The 24,005-nt window shown below is 36.5% G+C and overlaps 2 protein-coding genes across 6 annotated transcripts in view; both read right to left on the bottom strand.

Annotated features, from left to right (window-relative positions):
* Nucleotides 1-24,005, bottom strand: part of LOC129567134 (beta-1,4-glucuronyltransferase 1) — a 44,981-nt gene that overhangs the window by 5,292 nt on the left and 15,684 nt on the right. For 2 of the 5 annotated variants that reach the window (XM_055443750.1, XM_055443752.1), the window contains exons 2-5: nucleotides 14,987-15,378; nucleotides 3,009-4,327; nucleotides 915-1,183; nucleotides 554-733 (exon numbers count right to left, since the gene is read on the bottom strand). In XM_055443750.1, coding sequence (XP_055299725.1) covers nucleotides 554-733; nucleotides 915-1,183; nucleotides 3,009-3,338 — 779 coding nt within the window. In that variant the 5' untranslated portion in view covers nucleotides 3,339-4,327; nucleotides 14,987-15,378. Of the gene's footprint in view, nucleotides 1-553; nucleotides 734-914; nucleotides 1,184-3,008; nucleotides 4,328-7,650; nucleotides 8,484-10,270; nucleotides 10,616-14,986; nucleotides 15,379-24,005 lie in introns of those variants that run through there. The other 3 variants (XM_055443749.1, XM_055443753.1, XM_055443754.1) reach the window with 3 other exon arrangements.
* Nucleotides 4,992-6,155, bottom strand: LOC129566988 (uncharacterized protein RP439-like). Its single transcript, XM_055443437.1, has one exon. The coding sequence runs from the start codon at nucleotides 6,153-6,155 to the stop codon at nucleotides 4,992-4,994; it is 1,164 nt and encodes a 387-aa protein (XP_055299412.1).

The following is a 24,005-nucleotide window of genomic DNA, read 5'->3' as shown; positions in this document are numbered from 1 at the left end:
ATATATGCCCGTTTTCGGTTCAGCTTCAACGTGTTGCAACAACACCGTTGCTTGCGTTAATTCCATTGATATTTGGGTCAGCTTGGTCTATATTTTATTTATCTTCTGTATATATTGGCCACTTGAAAAATCCAACAAACGTTTTTTATTTCCATCATTGATGATATATTAAAGAGTCCGGTCGAATGGTCGAAGCAAAATGAGCTCGTTTCTATGTGTGTGCTTTTCCATTTGAACAATAGAAAGAAAAAGGAGTCAAGACACGAACAACGCCCGTTTCTCAATACAATTCCATGGTTTTTTTTTTATATTGGTCAGAGTTGTTTTTTTTTCTGCTTCGGACGAAAGAAAGTTATCACGAAAGCATGAACTCAAACACCAACACCACCATATATTTGAACAATGACAAGTGTTTGTCATGGAATAAAACATTTGGTTTTGGGTGGGAAAGGCAAGGAAAAGGTGAAAACCGTGCGAATGAGATAGAAAATAGGGAAGGTGAAAATGCATTTTCATTCAACGAATGAAACAAAAAAAGACCAACAAAAATTACCTTTCTAGCAATGGTATTAAATTATCTAAAAATGTATAGTCGGCATGTGTGGTGTACGTCACACTTTGGAAGCAACGTAATTCGCCATGATCAGCGCGAATGTAGTTTTTTAGTACCCAGAAATCGCTACGTTGCACGGTTTGCGCTTCATACTCCTTGTCATGACAATGAATTAGTAATCTGCAAATAGAAACGAAAACAAAAGAACAATAAATTTTAAGACGAGAGTAGGAACAAACGAAGAAAAAAGCACACTCCGATGACCAAACGGAGCATGAAATCGAAAAATTGAAATTCAATGGAAAACACTTGTGCGCCTGCAATCGAAGTTAACATGGTACAAATTAGATACTGTACTTACTTCAGCCTTGTTTCTAGTTCATGCTCTTCGGTGTTTGCTTGAATTTCGGACGCATTCGCAAAGTTCGTTTCGGGATATAGAATGTCTGTGATGACTTTGTTTGGTGGTGATTGCAATAAATCGGTCTGCGCTGTTTTCGGTGATTGCGAATCGTCAGCTACGATGGTTTGTTGTTCTTTTGGCAGCAGTTTTAATTGTGGTGGATGTTGCTTGGGTGCTAATTGGTCCATATCAGTATCTATTTCATTTTGGCTGTCCTTATCGCTTATCTATATTAAAAAAGAGGGCAAGAGAAAGAGAATGAGACAAAGCAAAAATGTGAGATAAAAGCGGAAGATGCGAAAATTATTCTCGAGTGTTAATTTGCATAACAGAGAGAGAGCGTGTTTTTGTTTTTTGTTTTTTTTTGGTTTTTGTTTGGAGGTACAAGTGTATGTATGCAAAAATATTCAATTCCCTGCCCTGTTACTTTAGCCGGGATAAACATGACTTATATGACGTAATTCCATGATATAGCGCGTGTGTATTTCAAAGCCATATTCATCGTTGTTAAGAGCATAATAACCACTTATTAGTATTCCAAAAATTCTCCAACTAACTTTGTCCACGCTGCAATATTGCTCACCAAGAGAGACGAATCTGCTGCTCAGTCTGATTTAATTAAACTTTGGCCGAGTTGAGACTGCGATGGTTGTATTTTTTTTCATGTTTGTTTCAACGTTGCATCGTTGAGAATAAAGTTTTATTTATAGCTGCTAGACAAGATTTCGATTTAAGCTGAGCTATTTTTCCAACAATTTTGCAGGCGCACTCTTACGGCACGGTACATTTCCCACACTTAAATAAGTCAGTTTGCACATTGACGTCATCATCCTCAGTGTCAATTGCACCTTAATGACATGTGCCAGCCATTCACAACGAATATTTGACATGGGGAAAAGAGACGCAAAGTGCACACAGGAAGAATAATCACATAAAGTGCACACATGTGGCAATGACTTTGACAATGCATGTTAAATTTTCTGCTGACTCTTTTCCTCTCTCGAAAAGTGACATGCGACAACTTCAACCGAATGAGAGTGCCATAAAGCTAAAGTGAAGTGTAAAAAAACCAATTGAGCATGAAGTTAATGGAAAAATGTAGTAAGGTCATGCTGAAAATCATCATTTATTGAACAAAAGTGAATCTGACGAGTGTCTCGACATCGATTCCATGGCTTTGATATGGCTTTCAAACGAGGTTGATAACTGTACAAAATTTTCTCGTAAAACGTATTGTAAAACCTAATTGAATATGAAATTCAAATCCAATACAGTTCAACATGAATTGTTATTATGCTTATTTTGTTCATGTTTATCGAATGCTTCATTTCACCGGAGGAACGTTGACCATCAGCTTCTACATAAACATATATCCATTTCACAGAAGTAACTGTTTGTTTGAAATACTAGATTACGATCGATGTAAAATGTTAATTACGTGAATGAGAATAAAAAAAAAAAACGGGAGATGAATACGATATAATCAATTGTGAACGAACATAAAATAGAAATAAAAATGAAAACAAATCTTTCTCTCATCACCAGCAGCATACCGTACCACACGGTGTTGCGCACAAACATACTTCGTTTTTCTCACCAGCATAACATTTTGATGACGGTGATCTCGCGCGCGTTCACGTTCCACACCAAACCAATCTCGAATGAACGAGCAAGCGAACGAACAAAAATAAAAGAAGAATATGGGCGAATATACCGACCGTAAATAGAGCGACAAATGACCGAACAAAAGAGAAACGCGGAGATTTAAGACAGTTATCTGCATGGAAAAGCCTTTAAAACAATCGCTTATTTCCAAAAGATTTGCCCCTGATAAGATGTGTAATGAGCAACGGGTTTTATCAAATTTGTTTCAATTTGAAAGATGATGATGATGATGATGGAGAAGGGATAAAAACCGTCATTCGAATTCGGTTTCGCGAAAAAAATGGATTCAAAAGGTAATTTGCCTAGCATAAATGATTGCATACATTTTGGGTTTTTTTTTCGCTGTTGTTAAGTGTAATTTAATTTCAACGAAAAAAGAAATATTACCTGATTTGAGTCATTATCTACAATGGGCTCTTGTTCCGCATCTTGCGGTTGCTCCTGTGGTTGATGCTGTCTATCATGTGCATTGTCACCTGTCTGCTGCTGCTGCTGTTGCAGAAGATTGACTGCATTCGCACCACCACCACCGCCATTTGTTCGTGTGAGCGCAGCCGCTTGTTGTGATTTAATTGCTGCATAATCCTCTGGTATCACAAATGCTGGTCCAAGCGATATGTTGCTAGTTCCTATCATTAAATGACTACAAATGTACAAAAGTACGGCAATATTTATTAAAATACTGCAACGTAGAAGCCAATTTCGTCGTGTAAACATCTTTCGTTGTTACACATTTATTAATTCAGTCTGGGCTGCACATGCACGGCACGAAGAGCAGTAGAAAAAAGCACACACACACACACTCTCTTCGCAAAGAGAAGCACTCACTCACTTACACACAGCACTGACTGTGAAATGTGAAGTGAAGAGATAGCGATGACCAATGCAAGCAAAGTGTAAGCACAATATTGGTTTTTATGGCTATTATGCTAACGAGCCAATGGTTTGCGTGCCTTTTTTTTTCTTTCTTCGATGTTGCACTTGCTGCTGTGTTACTGTGCTACACACACAGCTCTCTCGAACCAAACAGAAACGAACAACAAAAAATAGTTCAATAATTTAAATTCATTCGTGTTCTTCGTTTGAAACGCTTAGGTTGTTTTTTCCCTCGTTCGTTCTGCTATGTTCAACTTAGAAAGATTTGCACTTTATGTGTATGTGCTGGTTGCCACTTTTTCAAGCTTCAAGTATGTTTATCAAATTCACTGAACTTTATGCACTTTTTCTTGTTTTCTTGCATATTTTATTTGGTTGAAACCAATTTTTTTCCATTTTCATTTGGCTACGCTACTCTACCCAGCTCGTTTGCAGTGCACAACATACGAACAGAGTATCTTGATGACGTACGCATGCGCGCTCTTCTTTCACTTGGGATTACCGAACAATCCAAATCCGTAAGACAAAAAAAACAACATACGTTAACACACACTATTTATATAATCCTTTTTTTCGTGTTGCATACACAACGTTTTTTTAGCCCGCATTCGTAAGAACTCCATAAACAATTCTAATGTTGTGATGCTCTAGTGCCTTTGAACTAAACAGCGTGTTTCGCGGAAAATCCTTATCGTTTTTATGTATTAAATTGTCGCTTTGAATTATCGCCAGTTTTATGTTTTCTTTCTCTATTTTTCTCTCCTATTCATTCGTTTTCTTCGGCTTCTTCAGTAATTTAATGGCTTGCCGTTTTTCTATTGAAGACGCACCTGCAAAAGCAAAAAAAAAAAACATAAATAAAATGATTGCATATGATGGGTTTTGAGAAGAGTGAAGCGTTCTACGCGCATCAAAGTGAAAAGATTCAAAACAACATTCAATTCGCGAAAAGAATGAACAAGTGTTTGCACGCGATAAAAATTCTTTTAATAAAAATATACGGATTGAAAGAAACAACAGTGCAACGACGAGCAGCATATTTTGCAGCATTCAATTTAGCTTTGAAATATGTGGATGACGCCAATGCAATTTTTCAATGCTATGTATTTCGTAAATGGAAAAGAATTTAATTACGTCAAGAATATATCTTACCGAAACGGCGATACCCTCTTATACATCGTAATTTTTGTTAAACTAACTTTTTTTTACGAATTAAAACTATATTCCATTTTTTGCGTTTATGCTTTGAATAGTGTGTTGGCTGAGCTAAATTGACTCGCATGTGCAAAACTGGGATCGTGTATTTATGCACGAGTAATTTATTACTCAAACGAGAATGTCAAAAATATTTCACAAAAGGACTTTTTCAAACACTAACTAGATCGAAATTAAATTTAAGAAACAAAAGGCGAAATAACAACGCTACTTATAGACTACGTGCAAATTTTTGTAATTTTGAAACTATATCCTATAACCGAAGAATAATTTTTGTTTTCATAAGAATATTGCACAGTCTCCTGGCGTATCTATGGGGCCATTAGGGAACAATGCAAAATATTTTGCATCAATTCGACTCAACAATTGGCTTAATGAACTGGATTCATGTAATGGTTTCAAATCTGGGCGTAAAATATAGATACCAGTTTTAGTGTCTTTTGCTTCATCGCACAAGTTATATACAAATACCCCGCCTCCGGATATCTTATTTTCTGGCACATCCATATTTCTGTTAAACTGCACAGTAATAATATTGCCCTTATTATCAGGCTTGCCGACAATGATAGCCGTATGACCTTTTTTAAGGAAAATGTCACCTGGTTCGATTAACTGTAACTGTCTGTCATTTGTATCACCGATTAAAATCGTAATTGCTCTATAATGGTATTCATTGTCTGGATTAAAAAAAGCTGTTATCATTTCGGCAGTAGATATGTCTTGAATTTGTTTGGCAGTTAGATTTATTGCTTTACCCACTGATGACGAGCAATCCTCGGGACCGAATAACAATTGTTTTTTGAAATAAGTGTGACCGCCATATTGATAATCGCCAAAAAGGGTCATACCTTCGGTAGAAGCAAATGGATATGTGGATGGTATCAAATTTGACGGTAATCTATGGCTGGAATTCAGAAAGGGAAAAAATGTTGCAGCTCCTGGCATACTGATAACTTGCTTTTGATCACAAGCAACCGAAATGCTGGCAAGCAATATGGAACTAACAGATGGATTCTCATTACCCCAATATGTCTTATTACTAGGTGATTGTAAGGTTGGCAACTCATCTGGTGCTATAGTATTCATTGTTTTATGATAAAATTTGCCATTTTTTATCGCGGTAATTAATTCTTCTCCTTGGCTTTCTTCCCATTTTTTAGCTAAATTGAGTTGTAAATGAGTTTTATTCATTTTTATAGGGTGTCCAATACTGTCTTTCTCTTGATCTGTCAAGTAGCTATTCATCGATACACTAGTTCGTACAAATGATTCTAGGCTTTCAATCGATAGCTTAACTAAGTCTGTATCAGAAATATCAGGATGCTCATCATGATATTCAACAATAAATTTCTGCACTTTGTCTTGACTGTATTTGGTGGCTAGTTGTTTTGCTCGAATTTGTGCTACCATATGAACAATTTGTTGATTTGAAATATCGAACATTATTATAAAACTTCTAAACTTTGAATAGTTCAAGTAAAGCTTGGTAAAGTGGTTAGTAGCTATCAATTTGCTGGTAACTATAGTAATAATTCTTTCTTTTTTATTTATTCTTTATTCGAATCGAAAAGTATTTTTCAACAAAATTTTAATTTTTGAAAGTTATTTCTTTTCAAGGTGTGAAAGAAACACTAAATGTGCACAAAAAAGTGATCCACTTCGAAGCAATATGGGTAGCCAACTAAAATTATTTAACGCAATTAATATTCGGGATCCATTATTTTTGGGGTATGAACACTAATTTTTAATCATGTTCGCGATCTTGCGGTCTCGTTAACCGAGCGGTCTTGCGGTCACACTTATTCCGATCAAGATTAAGCGTTCAAGAACCACCGTTTCCGTTCAAAGTTTAGGATGAGATAAAAATATATGGGATAAGCGCCCAGCAAAATATTCTATACAAAATTTGCGGTCGTTTGCAGAATTTTGACTGTGTTCGATTTTACGTACAGTTAGATTAATTGGGCTCCTGGATTTATATAACGAATCGCGTAAAAGCGATAAACTATAATGCAATTTGGAATAGAACAAATCGTTTTGTCAAAGTGTTTAGCCAACAGCTATTAACCGATGTTTGAACTCTTGTCAAATGCATACGTTAAATTCTAAACATTCCCATTTACACGATATTCATTTCATGGGTTTTATAGGATTTTTAATCTGAGTCCAAACTTGATATATGATAGTACATTGTACATTTCGAACATCATTTGGCTTTGTGCTAAAATGTCTGTTTGTATGGTTTTGCCACCTGCACAAAGCAAAAGAGAAATAATGCAAAACATCAATAAAATGATTGCATATGATGGATTTATGAGACGAGTAAAGAGTTACGCGCATCAAAATGAAAAGATTCAAAACAACATTCAATTCTCAATAAGAATGAAAAAGCGTTTGCACGCGATAAAAATTCTTTCAATAAAAATCCAGAATGAAAGAACCAACAACAGTAACAACAATCAGCATATTCTGCAGCATTCAATTCCGTATCAAAAAAAAAAAATGTGGACTACGCCAATGCAGTCTTTCAATGCTATATATTTTCGTTTAGAAAATTTCTCAGCATTTTGCCGTTCATACACACATCGGCTGTTATTTTTGTTAGACCGACTTTTCTAAGAATGGGAACAAAAAAAAAAACACATTCTGCTTTTTTCGGGGCGTTCATGCTTTGAATGGTGTGTGTGTGTGCTATGGCGGTGCAAAAACTATGTGCAAAACTGGAACTGTTCGTAAAGAATTCTTTAGTTTAAAAAATAACTCAAACTAGAATTTTAACACACACAAAAATTAACAAAGACTGCTTCAGACACTCTATGGATTTGATTTTAAGGTTATTGAATCACCGATTTCACGGTTTTTTTTCGTTGTTGCTTTCTTTGTCTACTTCGTTCGATGATTTAATTTCTATCATTTCATATTCAAATGAGTTTCATACCGTGAGACGCTATTTCGGTTGATATGATCCATTAAGACCATATAATAGAACTATGTGGAAGTGGAGACAGTCGGTCGGTCGTTGAATTCGGCACGCTTCAATTCAATTCGAACCAGAAATATCCAAACAGCGCACCACTCACATTTATTTTTATTCGGTTACACTGGCGACGTAATAATGGGCACTAATCAAAATATTTGCACTCAAGCTGAAGCCTTTTTATGGATCATAAATTTGCGTCGTCGTTCAGGCGCGCGTACACGCAACACAACACAACACAAATCTTAAATTAAATTGTGAGCTACAGAGATAGCGACAAGAACACTTTGAAGCTTCTCTTATCCTTTCGCTAATTATATTGTGAAATATAACAACTTGTACGGGGAATGTTCACGAAGTCGAACCACAATTCGTTGACTTGTAAAACTAGAACTATACACACTTATTCACAGCGTAGACGTGATGAAAATCAAATGTTCAATACATAACAAATGCAGTTTTCTCTTTAGAAATTACTTGATCAAAGTTTGATTATTGAGTAATTTCGATATCTATCACACACAAAATTGGAGCCGGAGAGAATGTTGCCACCAAACCAAGATTGAAAAACCACAGAAATAGTCGAACCCGTTGCAAACAAGCGAACTAAAGTGAATGAAGTTAAATTTCTCATGAGGAAGATGAGTGATAAAAAAAAAACAACAACACACAAACTGAATCTTCAATCAAGAGTTCTCGGAAGGTCGATCAATGAATGCATCCAAACGTGTGCGATGCTTTTGCGACTCAATCTCTATCTCCCTTTTACTTGGTGCCGCATCACCGAGTATCACATCAAATGAAATAAAAAATACGGTTAATATGAAGCCAACGAGACGAGGAAAAAAATTAGTCATTGAAGAGATGGAGATATTCGCTATGAATTGGTGTGCATGTTTGCGTGTTTCTTTCATTAGCTGCTTACTGTGGACTGTTTTTTTTTTCTCTACCGAAAAAACTCGTTTTTGTGATTATCATGCGTTTTCGCTCTGTCTCTTTCTCTTCCATACACGACGATCACGCTGATTTATCACAAGCACATTAAAATGAGAGAAGTCGACGTGAAAAAGAGAAAAAAAGAATATGATAACTTGTTTTCGCCGTTGCGAAAATCAACATATTTGAAAACACGCACTAAACGCCAAAACTTTTATCGAATGCTGAGTGAGTAAGTAAAACGGTGGTGATTATCTTCATCGAAAAGTCAAATTTCTTTCAATTGATAAGAAAGTTTTTTTTTCTCGATCTCTCTCTCTCTCTCTCTCTCTTCTTATTGCAAAAGTGCATTGGCACATCTGCACGAAAAGAAAGAAATGAATAAAAGAAAACCCGTATTGTATTACACAAAGTATAATTTTCAGCTCGACGTGGTGTGTTTTTTTTTGTGTGTGCTGCTTCTCGTATTTGAAATTGCATTCTCGCGAATGATAAGTTTCATTTGCACATAAAATATCGTTGCCTATTGAATGTCTGCTTTCCGCATGCAATTTTTTTTCTCTTTCTCTCCCGGTTTTCTTTTCGCAAAAAAAGGGGGAACGATGTAGTACGACGTCGACTGGAAACGATTTTCAGTCACCGAATGTCAACGAACGAAGGTCAAATGCTTACCATGTATGTACATGGCTGGCGTAGTAATTTTATGTTGGGCATTTGGGTTTTTTTTTCGCGTTGTGTACTACTCGCTCATCACAATACAATCATTTCCATGAGCGATGGAAATATGGGCAGCTAAAAAAAAAACTAAAACAAAAAGCACAAACAAACTTACGTGTCTCTGTCTCTGTCGCCGTAAACTGACATTGAAAAATGCTTTGTGTATAAGAGTGTAGCGAGGAATATGTACAGTTGATGCAATTCCACTTTCTGATCGTAATCATAAAACTTACAACAATTTACAATCCTTTTGTTCTTTATTGCTCACTGCGAAGAATGTTGATTTAACATACATGGTCATCACACATCGAAGAGAATATGAACGCCATGCCACGGTAATAATAATAAGAAGCAAAGAACAAACGACCAACCAACGAACCAACCAACCAACCAACGAACGAACGAATAAAGTAGAAGAGAAAAAAAAGTTAGCAACAACTCGAGTGACCTGTGTGTGTTTATAAGTATTTATGTCATTTTCAATCTTATTCCAATGCGAACCATAGTGAGCTACGAAGAGAGTTTTGCTACCGATTACATTGAACTCTCCGCTCGTTCGCTCAGATTTATTGGTGCGTTTATAACTTTAGTGATGTTATCTGTGCAGCGTAACTTTGCAGGTTATTTAAGAAGCTACAATTAAACTTCTTGAGATCTCTTGAGAATGAAGGAAAAAACAATCACACAGAGAAACTTTTTTTTTCGTTCATTTTCTCGAGAACATTCTTGACCGTTGCGATCATCGAATCGAGAAAGAATTCCGTGCGTCGCCTAGACACGTATATTTGTCGGTTTTTGTATCAATGTCGATGGATTTGTATCAAATGTAATATGAAATCCGTTGACAAGACCGCCCTCCAACAGACAATAGAACTTAGCGATACTTGAGATTGGATATCGATGCAATATCTATAAAACAGATACTTGCCATTACGCTCAAATGTCTCCACATGCAATTCGATACGTTTTCATTATACTCTCGCCGAGATATACGTGCACCATTTAAATGCGTTGATTGTTCGTCTTTCGGTAGCGATATAATGTAACGACATTGTATCAGTTCGTTCTTGTGAGAATGGCGGTGCGATTCAAATCGGTTGACAGCATTTGTGAGGTCTCCGATTGTCATCTCTCCTGTCGAACCACGTCAGAACTCATCAACTGATGAATAAATGCTTTCAAAACCATTCAATTTAATAATCATATTTAATGGTGTTCAACAAACAATTTGTTGGAATTAATTTCTGCACAAATGGATACTGTTTTTTTTTTCCTGTTGAAAAATAATAACGACAAACGACGACATTACCGAGACTCACAGCAGATTGACATCGAACCGCACCTCAAACCAATCGAAAGCAATTTTTATTTTTAGCCAATGAATATGTATTACATGCTGTGAGCGCACACAAACCATAAACATAAAATGGATTATGGTTCTGTGTGTGTTTTTTTCCGCTCTCGATGTAATTGTGGGTTCCATTAAATCGCCCATGAATAAAGTGCGAAAAAAAAGGTTTTTATTCGCAAAACAAATTTCTCTACAGTAGATTTCATGGACATCCAATTAGTTTTGATGTTCACGGTTTTAATAAAGCTCGGAATGAGTTCATTATTATACCACACAATATACCATTAACCGACAGATTTTTTTTCGACCGCCCCAGTACCAAATGAAAAAACTAGAAACACATTCAAAAAGCCTATCAATTGGAATTTATCGTGCGCGCGCGCGCACACACAGAAAAATATATATCAACAGTATATCATTGGAAGCGATCAGATTTATTTCAAAAAGAACTGCATAAAATGTAATTTCATAAGCACAGACATACATAACTATTTCGATTGCTATCGGCCAATTCCATTTATCAACGCACAAACAGAGAGAGAGCGACAGACAGGCAGAAGATTAACCATTCGGTGTGCTTAATGAATCGATGGGTTTTCCCACAGGCGCGCAAGCAAACACACCAAAATGCACAGATAATGACGAATTGAATAACATATGGTATGATGGGTATGAAATGTTTGCAACTCAGCGAAACAAATGGTTTCCTTCGTTGGTTTTCGGATAATAAATCAATTTACATAGAATGATGTTCCGTGCCCGACATATGTATGCGTATAAAAAATAATATATATTCGTCGAATATATACGTTTAGCTGGAAATATATATGTAAAATGATTGCGACACTTGTACGATTTTTCGGTGCGATGTGATTTAAAAATTGCTTTGGCAGTGTATTGAAATGTCAATTTGCTGTTGCGATTTTTTTTTTCATTTATGCATGGAACAGCATGACAACATATGTTTTCGCAGCAAACAAATTGATGGCACAGAAAAATTGCGTACAACATCGTTATTTCTTTTCCTGTGCGGTTTTTTTTTCGCTGCCTTTTGCTGAAGCACCAATATTTTTGGCGTAGAGTGTGTTTGCGTGTGTCTTTCTTTGTTGCAAATTATGTGTATGCGCATTGTATGTGCACACTGCACATGCTTGTTAAAAACAAAACAAAAAAAAATCTCATCCATTTCAGTTTTTTTCTCATCGAATTTCATATTCACAATATTCTAACCCTGCCGCCAGTTCTCTGTTCAGTATGAAATGTTGAAATGGTCTCCAACATAACGGCAGAGTCGGTAAGATTCTGCCACCGTTTTAACAACAGCAACAGTAACAAAACCCATTGAGACAGAAACACACACACACACACACATGCATGCGTAGGATACTGTCGAGTACACGAATTCGTGCTTGATTGCGTATTTGCAGTAGAAATTGTCCAGCGTATTATTATCACTGGATCGCACGCATATGATACAGCCCATGATGAACGGACAGCGTTCATCAATTGAAAATGGTTATTTTGGAAATCTCACATGAATCCAGCACATGAACGGATTGAAATTCAATTCAACCGAACACACAATCATACGAGAAGAAAAATCGAAAACAAAAACCCAAGAAAAAAAAACGGAAAAAAATGTTGTTCAATTCGTAAATTGAAAGAAAAAATTGTAATAAAATGCCGAATGAAAAAAATGTGTGTATTTGCAATAGAGTGCGGCCAATAAAGACATCATTGCAAAACACGCGACCGATTCAGGTTACCATTGTGCTTTCGCCAATAATAAAAGCATTCAATTGTTCGCGAATTGCCATTTATACTTTGTCAAACAACAAGCGAAATTCCATAAGTTGTGCACTCACCACTCACGTTCTGCCTATCGTCATTCATTTCATTTCGTTTCGCTCTCTCTGAGTCACTCTCTTTCTCTCTCTGTTTGTCGCTCTTTGGTTTGCCTATTTCGATATATTAATTGCTTTTCGCAATATCTGCAGACATGTTTTGGGCGCATAAGTTGATTAAATGTTTGCACAATGCCATCCGTGCCAATGATTGATGCGTAGTCACAGACACACAGAAGCAGTCGGCTCTCTTGCGGTCGCATGCCTTATTTCCCAAAAACAAATTATGTCATTTTCTTGGGCGTTTTCCAATTCGCTTCGCAAAGCGTTCGTTCGTTTGCTCGCGAATGCCGTAAAAACCATACGCTTTATATCAATGGAATCATAAAAAATGATATACATAATTCCAGTAGTAAAATAATTTTGGCTTTTTTTGGACACATTTTCAATTCGGTTTGGCTACTTTGGTGCTGTTTTATGTGTGTGTGGCGCGTGTTTTCATTTGCTTACATGGAAAATCGATATCCACGACCACTTAAAGGAAATGAGCACACAGTTTAAGAGAAAAACCAGCAATAGCAGTGGAATGCTAATCGAGCAGTGCGACTGTAACATGAAAATAAAACCCAAAAAAAAACAAACGTCTACTTTGTCGTTTTTTTTTTATTTGTTTGCCTGTCGCTTGATTAATAATCCACACAATCGCAGCACACCATAATGATGGGCTCGGATTAGTTTTTGATAGCGAGAAGCTTTTCGTATATTATATGCACAATTGACTGTTCGGAATGATAGTTCTGACATTCCGTGTCAACTAAAATAACAAACAAACAAAAAAATTGTGAAGAGAAAAAGCCATACCAGAAATGAAATGTTCGGTCACATTGACCGAATTGTGCGCACAAATTGGGGAGCGGCAGGATTGAAGGAAAATAATCCATTGTGATGCTTCATTAGATTGCTTTTGCTGCTCCAACAGATAACATTTGAATATAAAGCGATTTTTATGCGAAAAATCATTGGATTTGATCTTGAAGCATATAAACAGGTTGAAAAGGCAATACCGAAGCGTACACGATACACGGGTAATATCCCAATGCATACGCATAATGAAAAGGTTCAAATGGAAATGTCGAACGGGATCCTTTTCTGAAAGGTGTGATTTGCGTGTGGCGCTCTTCCGTAAGCAGATTCATCGAGTTGTTTAGGCTGTTATCTTATTGGTTTACCAATCCACATAGTAAATTCATCGGAGGCATGCTTCGTTATTCAGCATATTATACGTTAATACATATATATAATATCTATTCATTTCTGTTAGAATATTCGTGACAAACTGTTATTACAGGTGCTTGTTGTGTGTCTGTGTTACGTAACACAAAGTATAAATTATTTCAAACATAAGTAGCTTAATGTTATCGATTTATTGATTCACTATTTACATGTGGCTACTTGGAAAAGATTATTGTTGCTTGTATAGGCATATATCACATAGCCTTTGATTTGGATTGTTTCAGTCATTATCAGTGGTAGCCCAGTGGTGTGGAACAATCTTGAATGAATTTGACACTACACACATTTCGTGTGGATTTATTTTCGGAAATGGCGTCCGGAATTAAACAGTGATAACAATAAACCACAATCAAAAATTGAGCTTCAACATTGGACAACCTAATTTGGATGTTAAGTAAAGCATAATAAATTGTTGGAAACATTCTTTTAAACATTTCGAACTGGACGCATGCTTATAAATTATGCAAAGCTTCCGAGGTTGATCCATTGTTGCTCGCCATGCAAGTTATGGCCAACGTTTCATTCGTTTCAAGTAAACAAAAGTTCGTCTCTCTCGTCTTTTTTTTTGCGATAAAATAACTTTTGTTCGCATAATCCAGCGTTTCGAATAGGTTTTGCAATGTAAAGAGAGAAAAAAATGTCGGAGGCTTAATTATAATCCTGAGTAACTTTTTTATTTCCCTCATCGACATTGTCTGCATGGTTTTTTATTTTGCTGTTGTTGTTCGGGCTCAATTAATCCAACTCCCTATAGAACTTGTTTTTCTACCGACGCATTCTTTTATAGAACTTTCATAGAATAAAATTATTGTCAAAGTATCTTCTTGTGCTTTTTTCCTACACCATTGAAAGCTGGTAATAAATTTTTGCGCATTTTATGGCAGCAAAAATTTCTCATTCAATTATTTTCACAAAATGTGGTCGACGATTCTTTTTTTTCTTCCGTTGGCCAAATAAATATTGAACACATTGTTATATAAAATGTTCATTGTATGCGAAATAATCGAAATTCGTTCGTTATCGATGTTATTCTGTATTGTCTAGACTAAAATATGGTAAATGGCTGCACGATTTAAATTTATTATCTTCCTCTTCCACGAACGTGTAAATATAGAAGCACTCGCCCCGAATAATTTAATTCAATAGATTTACTCACCCGAACAAATTCATCGATGGCAAATAATAATAATCTCCGTTCGAACCACTTTATTTTATCATTATTTCAATGACGAAAATGTTTGCCCATTGAAATCCATTAATTGAATAATGAAAATGTGGATTGAAACGCTTAAAGACCATTCAAAATGTGCACTCAAGCGAAAAGTGGTGGATTCGGAATTTCGAGTAGGAATGCTTCATTCGTCAAACTTCGGGATGCATGGTCAATAATGGATGAATCACCACTACCACCACCACTGCAGACGATGATTTTGGGCGAGTTTTTCCAACTTCAAAATGGGCAAAAGATGACGTCGCACAAGTATCTATCGGATGACGGCATCTGTTTCCCTTCAGATTTCAATTTTTGAGCTCAAACGGGCCTTCTGTCTGGAAAGAGAATAAAATTGATATTAATGTTTTCAAGAAGTGGCATTTTCTTCAAGCAACTTTTGAATATTCAAGCAATCTTCATGAGAAAAAAAACGAACGCCATTTCAATGTTTACTTGATCTTTGAGCTCTAGTTTAAATTGAATTCGGTGCAATTATCATTGCGAACACAGCAAGTGTCTTTCTTTTTATTTAATCGAGCAAACGTGGAAAGAATGAACCTTTTACTGATTAAAATACATTAAGACTGAACGAGAACTTTTCTCTTGTGAGTGCAAACAATTGAAAAGAATTCTATGAAGACAAACAAAGCGAAAAAAAAAATTCAGCGCTCGACAAATGTAGATGAGTGCAAACTTCTGTACGATTAAGTTCGATAGTAGAAACTGAAATGGAGTCAAGCAAATGTGCTGTTTCATTTATATTTGCAATTCGTTGTCATTGTCTTGTGCTGATGTGCAATTCCGATTAGATATATCTATATGAAAATGCAACGAATTCTTGACTTCAACGAATTGTTGTACATATTTCTCGTCTGTTCTGTCTGCTGATGGGAAATTCCCATTTGTGAACAACATTTTTGGTGAGTTTTGTTTTTTCGCATGGCAAAGCAAATTGCAATTGCCGTTAGCTGTCAATTTTCGGAATGTTACAATATTTCAATGCTCTTCGGAATGTTACAACAAAAAAATGAATGAGTGGGAAAAAGAATGAAATGAGCGAATCAACAATTTAAATTGAGAAATGTAATCCTGTGAGTGACGCAAGGGTGTTCGATGTAATGTGTTCTTTGGTGCTCAGCGTTTGAGTTTTAAATGTCGTTTCACTATTCGTGTTCAAAGATCGCAATCATGAAACATGGCTCGTAATGCACAGTGGAAACACAGATTTTTCAAATTGATTACGTAAATCAATCTGTGCCAAATTATATCGAACAAATGATGCTTCCATTTTAGATGGCAATAGAGCAACGGCACGAACAGCAGAACGTTTACCATGTGGGTAATAGGTTCGTATTTGAAATGTATCACATTTCACATAATGACAGTCATAAGGGAAAAAAATGTGTCAGATGTGTTGTTTGGGGTGGAAAACATGAAATGAGTCAAAAGTTATGTGCGGAAATTGTTTGGAGCTGCAAGCTGGATGAGATGAAGAAGACAGAAAATGGAGGAAATAGAAGCGGGCTGGAGTTTGCAGTGTTTTTCTGCGCAGAAATTGGAATAGATTGCTTGGGCCAACAACATTTCTGATGATGTTGATTCTTTCTATTATCTATGTTTTAACGCTCCCGACAATATTCCGTGTGTTGGGCTTATTTCCATTTTCCTTTCAAGGAAATTGTGTATTTTAGTTTCGCTGTAGGGTATGCGGTGTATCAATTTTCGTAGCACGTACAAGTGTAATATGTCAGCCAGATGGCCTTGTCCATTTCTCGCAATTTCTGTGCACAAAGATTTTGAGTGACGCCAACACAAACCGTGACCAATCCACCCCCACACAGACACCAATATATTCATGCAGCGTTCTTTTCTGTTGATTCAGAGATTTTCTTCTAAATATATTCAAATTTCCGTTTTTTCCCGCTCATATGTTGGGCCACAGCGCGCTCTGAGAACACATTCTTCTTCATCTCAATTTTATTTCCCAGTCGGAGCTTTCATGTTGATTATTTTCGACGAATCCCACAGCGTCATAATGCGCTTGTACATACGATATGTTCGAGCAACAGTGCGATTTTCTATTTATCACTTCAACGCTGCCACTGCGCGGGCGTTGACAATATTCAAATTTTTTCTTTGCTCTCGTGGTGCGTTTGTGGCTGCTGTATTTTAAATACTATCCTTCGAATTGTAGTTGTAATTTCCATAAAACAGGTATCTGTTAACAATCCACTTGCATTTAAGACGATAATTGTCGGTGTCGAAATGTAACCAAGTCAGCGAAATAAATGCAAATGCACAGCCAACGATGCGATTTCATTGCACAATTTCATGCACTTGTTCAAGTAAATGTAATCAAGTCAATTCGGTGCAACCATCATCAAAACGAAATCATTGCAGCGATTGCATTTTCCCCATTTTCCAATGAAGAGTAAGTGAGCGGGTGGGCGAGCGGACGAAGTCAAGAGGAATTTTTATTCAATTGCGCCAGAAAATGGAAGCCATTTGTTTATTTCACATTTTCCCATGCAGCTCAAGTTCCGGTCGGATTGTTGCATTATCCGTTATTGCAGCATCGTCTTTTGAAATGTTTTCGAATTCATGAGTTTGGCTCATCCGGTGGCAGTGTGTTCGGTTCAATGCAATCTTCACCATCCTTGAGTTTACTTTGTATGCGTAAGATTATTGCAAGTCAAGTGGAAAAGGACAGGATAAGAGAATAGAGAAAAAGACGGATTATTTTATTGCATTCCGGTACATTGTGTGGGATTTCTGTTCGTCCTGCCTTCACCGAAGTGAAATGTGTGTTTTTCTGAGGCAAAATCCGAAAACTTCATCATGAAAAGCGTCAACAATAAAGTTTTATTCCGATGCAGTAGCTCGACAACTGCAACATGATTACAAACAGCACATTCAAAACGAAAAGCAATAAACAATTTCAAAACGAGAACTTTTCCGCTTCACCATAAAATAACTTATTAAATCCCACTCCATTGGAAAATCCATTAAATATTCCTGCACAACGATTCTTTCATTATCGTTCGTTCTTCCTTCGCACACCGATGAAACTTATTTCCATTCGTGTTCCCATTTAATTCACAGGTGCCACGTTGCACGTAGCACACTCTCTTCCCATCTCATTTCGAAGCTATAAAAATCATGACAACGAAATGAAAGTAATTAAGGAAATAAACATGACAATGTTGACTGATTCACTGCACGAAAAATTCAGTGCCCGAATTTTTCGTGCCCATAAAAAGGATTGTTGCCAAACGGAGTCATCGTCGCCGTCGATGTTGTCACGAAAAATGAATGTTGATAACAAACATCAGACATTAAAACATGTGTGTGCCTGTGCGTCGTTGTCGGTATATATTTTTATACGTATCGTATTATGCTCGGTTCGTGACAGTTGCCACGAAGGCATTTTCATTTTCGATGAGCAGCAGTGTGAGAAAGAGTGATTGAGTCTGATGTGATGTGACAAATGTGAAGCCCACAAAGTTGATGATGAAAAGACATTAAATATGGTTGAGCTAAATAAAGTACTGTACTTCATCGCAATTTTCGTCCGCGCATAGTCGAGTTGAGAGCTGTTAAATTAAGTGCACAAGCATTGAAAGTGGTTGAAAATGACAAAAAATTTGTTAGCAACAGCTATTATCATGTCGACAAGCGGTTGAAGAAGCCGCCGGTATACGCACAGTCGCGCGCGCACACCACCAACATGGAAGGATAATAGATAAATCAAGACACATGTGCCAGGTACAGAAATACAATTTTAATGCATCGTGAGCGGTTTTGTGTGAATATCCCAAATGAATATCCGTGGAAAAAGAACGGATTATGGCTTGAAATAGGAATTTTATACAATTTTTTCAAAAACGACGATGATTACGACGACGAAGAAGTAAAATAAAAAACCATTTTTTTTTTTCATAAAAAACCAAGATCAATTGATGTTTAATCAGGGAAATTACATTTTGAATATGGTCTTTGTTCGCTGTTTGTCATTCGAAAAGTGAATGATGTTCTTCTTTTTTATTATATGACTTGTTTGGCCTTTATTTTGTTGTAAGCACATCGTGATTAGATGAAATGACAAGTGAAGCGCAACGACCGCAATGACAGTCATCATCCCATTTATTCACGATTAAATGTAATGAATGCAAACGGTACGTGTAGCATGATTAATGCTGTTTTTTTTACTGCTGCTGCTGCTTCTGTCGTTGTTGTCGCTTCTTCAACACACGAACACGCAAGATGAGCAGCAATAACAGTGACAACAGCAATGAACAAAAAGTAAAAACATGAAGTGAATATATTGTCAAGGTCGTGTGTGTGTGTGTATGTACCTATGCTCTTCATCATTTCGGGTCGAGACGATGTTTACGAATTGGACTTAACAATTGTCTTCATTCATCTTCACATCAGTGTTTCGTCTTCTTCATTTTTTTTTTTTTTGCTACAACCCGAAAAAAATCTAGGCATGTTTTAATGAGTTGTTTTGACTTTGGCTCAGACACAATTAAATAACTTACTTAAGCCGATAATTAATGTTACACCTTTTCGTTTGAGTGTTACAATTGCTCAGACAATGCCAACAATGAAGGAATCAACCGAATTGAGCATAAATTATATGCAAAACACTGCATGTGGTTTTAATTAATATTTGTGCATAAAACTGTGGATTTTAATGTGTTTCGTTGCGATTTATGCGAATGATAAACGGCACAGAACTTTTGTAAATCCTTGACTTCTGTCGAGAGTGTTTCGATGTGGAAAGGGCGTTGTGATTATGATGCAACATTGGCTATGTGTCAATGTAATTTTCTTATGTCTTCATTGTTTTGCGCGCTTCGTTCATTCGAGTTTACTTGTTCATGGCTTCAAATGATAGGCGGGATGCCAATGAATAAAAGAATACAATCCCATGTTCATTTTTTTTCTCTGTCGTCTTTCAGAGCCTCGTCGAATGTGATTAACAATCAAGATGATGGCGTTTTTTATACGACTGCTTTTTATTGCTGTCAATAATCATCAATTAATCGCAATCACTTGGAATGAAGGTGCTTTTGCGCATTACCTTTTGCGACACACATAGTTCATGGCCGTACCCTGGGAATCGCCATCATACATACTCAATTTATAATCCAAATGAGATTCAATCGCTTACATTAAATCACCAAATCAGATTATAGGCTCATTTAATAAAAATGGATAACATCATCAATAGAAGCAGCAGTAACAGCAGCATCGAATGCGAATTACTTTTTCGGCCATGCTTTTTTCGTTGTTCAATCACTAGGCAATGCATTGAGTGTCATTAAACCCCTGGACAAATGAAATTAACGTTTTTGCCAGGCAATTCAACAAACGGTCTGGTAATGGACATGGTAAATTTGTATCAGATCTTGGTAACATCGTAAATCTCATCACTCATTGTCATTACGATTCCAATCGATTGGATAACATTTGACACAGCAACAGTACAATGCAACGAAAATAACACTATTCGATTCGATGCTCTCTTATCAATTTAGTCTCAGCGGCATAGAAACACTGTCACGTTCAGCTTGTTATCACTGGAATTCGTTTGAACACGACACAATGGCTTAGATGATTGCCTTGTTCCCTTTAGGAATTCCGGTTTCCGATAAAACAAAAAAATATACGAAAATTAACGTACCCACCCGGAAAAGAGTGATGAAAAAGTGTACGACTTGTTTCTATGGAGCCCATCCGCAACTCAAACGTTAATTGATAAGTGCGGTTCTACGTTTTATGTTGGAAGTATTTTTTTAATTAAGACTTTAATATTCGCTTTGTGACTCATAAGTGTTTCGTGGACCAACGGTAATAAAAAAAAACTCTGCTTGCGGAAAAGAGCGAATGAACGAAATTTGTTATTCTGTCAAATAACTCATGCGAAATGTAAACAAAGAGATGAAAAAAAGAGAAAAATATCAAGCGACCAAACCCAAGGTAGAACTTAGCTCTCTCAGAATGTTTTACACATTCGAATCGAAAAATAAAACACATAAATGTCCGCAGTAAAAGCACATCGAAAATGTTATTTTAACAATTTTATGCTTACAAATACACTCCAATTCCGTTTTATTTACGCTGACACTTTGTGGCATACAGTGTGAGCGGAGGAGATATTCTGAGCGATAAACACGATATATCCTATTTATTTAGCCTAGCAATATCACACATGTCAACTGGTTATCACTTCATTGTGACTGACTGCAAATGATTGTACAAATTTATTCTCGCTTATATTGTATGGATGTGTGAAAAATAGAGAGCAGCAAAGCACATTCACAGTAAACATGTACATAAATCTGCATAAAATGCAAGTGAATTTCACACCTACATCCATTTTCAAAACTAGAGCGCAACAAAACTGCTTAAGTTTCATTGCATCGCAATTTTATCTGTCATTTTGGATAATGACCACTCGACGACCCGATTTGAATGGGCTGCAAAGTTAATTCGTAAAACATTTTAAACTGAATTAGCCCAAAATAAACACATATACTCTGATTTTATGTGGAATAAAATGGGATTTCGATGTGTTCTAGATTTGTCAAAAATTGCACAACATTCAATCCGATCAAGTACGGCGCTGGTTTTATATTGGTTGCCACAATTTTGTGTGTAAATGATTCATTTTTAAACTGGTTGCAGTAAAGAGAGTAAAAAAAACAGAAAATACACACAAAACAAAATCTGCATGGGAAATAAGAATGGCACAGCAGAGAGAGAGAGAGAGAGAGAGAGAAACAACCTACCACGAAACCGTTTTGCATACCAAATTAAAGCTTTTTACGAAAATGCAGAATAACCTGCATTCGGTTAAATAAATAACCGCGCACGAACAAAGGAACATAAAATATATAGAGAGAAAAAAGGGCAAACGACAACAACGAAGGCTACTATTGCAACGACGACGACGACGAGAGACTAAAATTGATGTAATGGTTTTTGTCCAATTTTGTTTTGAAATAGTTGAATGCAAGCCGCGCGCTTGGCTCATGCTTCTTGGTACATATACATGTATATATAGAATATGTACGTGTCTGTGTGTTGTATGGTGACATGTAACTATTTGTTCACCTCTAATTGTGTATAATACTATTTTTATAGCATTTCCACCGAGAAGTATCGCGGCAATTTTCACAGTAACATATAGGCAAGTCACAGAGTTGTCGTTTGGGTGCACTTTTGAGCAGCAGCAGCAGCAGCGCACATCCATGAAATACTCATTATTATATTGAAATGATAAAAAAAAACGTTGCAAATGTTTTAAGGAACATTCTCACGCACTACTTTGACTGTCAATCACATTTTGAAAATTGTCTATGCGCTACTTAAGGTGCCATCACCATGCAGAATGACATGAGTGAGAGAGAATGAGTGCAAACGGAGTGCTCTAAATGTTGTTGCCTCTTTGGCAAAGTAAGGAAAAATTTTATTTAATTTTCTAACGGTTAATATTTAATTTTAATGGTGCCCTCAGGATGTAAACGCTATACAATACACACCCGTCCGTATGCAGTGCAACAAACACACACACACACACACACACACACACACAAACCCATTTCAATGATGACTTCACGCTGGCTCATTTGGATTTGTCGTTCCGCGGAATTATGTGAATGAGAGAATGTGACATTTCTTGGAATGTACAATAGGGAGTTTATTCAAATGCAATGCTAAAATGGTTTTGAACAAATCGGTTTCAATGGTTCAGCATTCAGCACAACATGCTATTTATTGAGAATGCGCGCTATTCGTGGCGATAATGTGATGACCGTTGTCGTGCGCGCATCAGAAATTTATTTTATATGAAAAAACAATGAAGAAGAGAAGCCAGAGTAGAATGTGAGAATGGGTAAGACAGAGCAAGAACCACCGAGAGAGAGAAAAAAGTGGCGACGACGAGTATGATAATACGTCAGTAATGATTAGAACATTAATGTTAATATTTTCATACGTAATGGATCACACAGAATTGCAATCCGGTTCTAAAGTCACGATGTATCAAACCATTCACTCAACTCACACGGAATTTCTGAATGTTTTTGCAACATTCATTTCAATATTGCTGTTGTTTTCTTCGTTTTTGTTGTTTTGTTTTTTTTTGTGCCCCGGCAAACTTTAAATCATACCTATTTTTAGAATATAAATACTAGGCTTAAGTTATTTCTTTTTTTTTAATTTCGTTTTCTTCATTTTCCAGTTTGGCATTTATTATTATTTACTGCATCTCTTGGGTGCGAGCGCGGTTGGTCGATTTTGCTCGCGCTCTGAGTGAACGTCAAAGTTCCATGTCCCGGCCACAGTACACATATTACATGACAATGTGGATGGCCTGATGTGTACACACAAAAGACGAGTTAATGAATGTGCACAATGGATTTTAAATGCGCTGGCAAGCAAGTAAGCAAACAAACAAAACCCAAAGAGATTCTTTTGCGTCTCAATACACAATTAAAGCGCTTACATAAATAAAATATAGTTATTTTTCCTTAAGGCTAAAGTATCTCTTCAGTAATTGGCAATGGTGTGTGTATCGTTTGTATTGCATTGGCTACAAATGCATTTGGTATTTAGTCTACAATTACGTTCGGATGATTGAAGGAAGAGAGGAAATGAAATGCAATGGCATTTGTCATTATTACATGATGAGAGTAGATAGAGAAGAGTGGAGAAAATAAAAAACAAACGATACTCGCATTAAAATTAACGATGCTCCTCTTCATCTTCCAAGTCGTGCGTCGCCCGTCGCCCGTCGCTCGTTTTCAATGCGTTGGGAACTTCGTCGCAAAAACAAAGTATCCTTTTCAATGTCCGCAGAATAAATGGCCTTAAAAGCCTGCCATTTCAGTTAATTTGAAGCACTTTCGCAACGATTCCGCAATTTTAAAACTGTTTATCTGCACGAATGATT

Source organism: Sitodiplosis mosellana, unplaced genomic scaffold, assembly GCF_009176505.1.
Source record: "Sitodiplosis mosellana isolate CC-2019 unplaced genomic scaffold, AAFC_SMos_1.0 Smas_scaffold_5, whole genome shotgun sequence".
NCBI lineage: Eukaryota > Metazoa > Arthropoda > Insecta > Diptera > Cecidomyiidae > Sitodiplosis > Sitodiplosis mosellana.
Note: the sequence above shows the minus strand (reverse complement) of the source record. Positions and strands in the feature narration are given on the sequence as shown.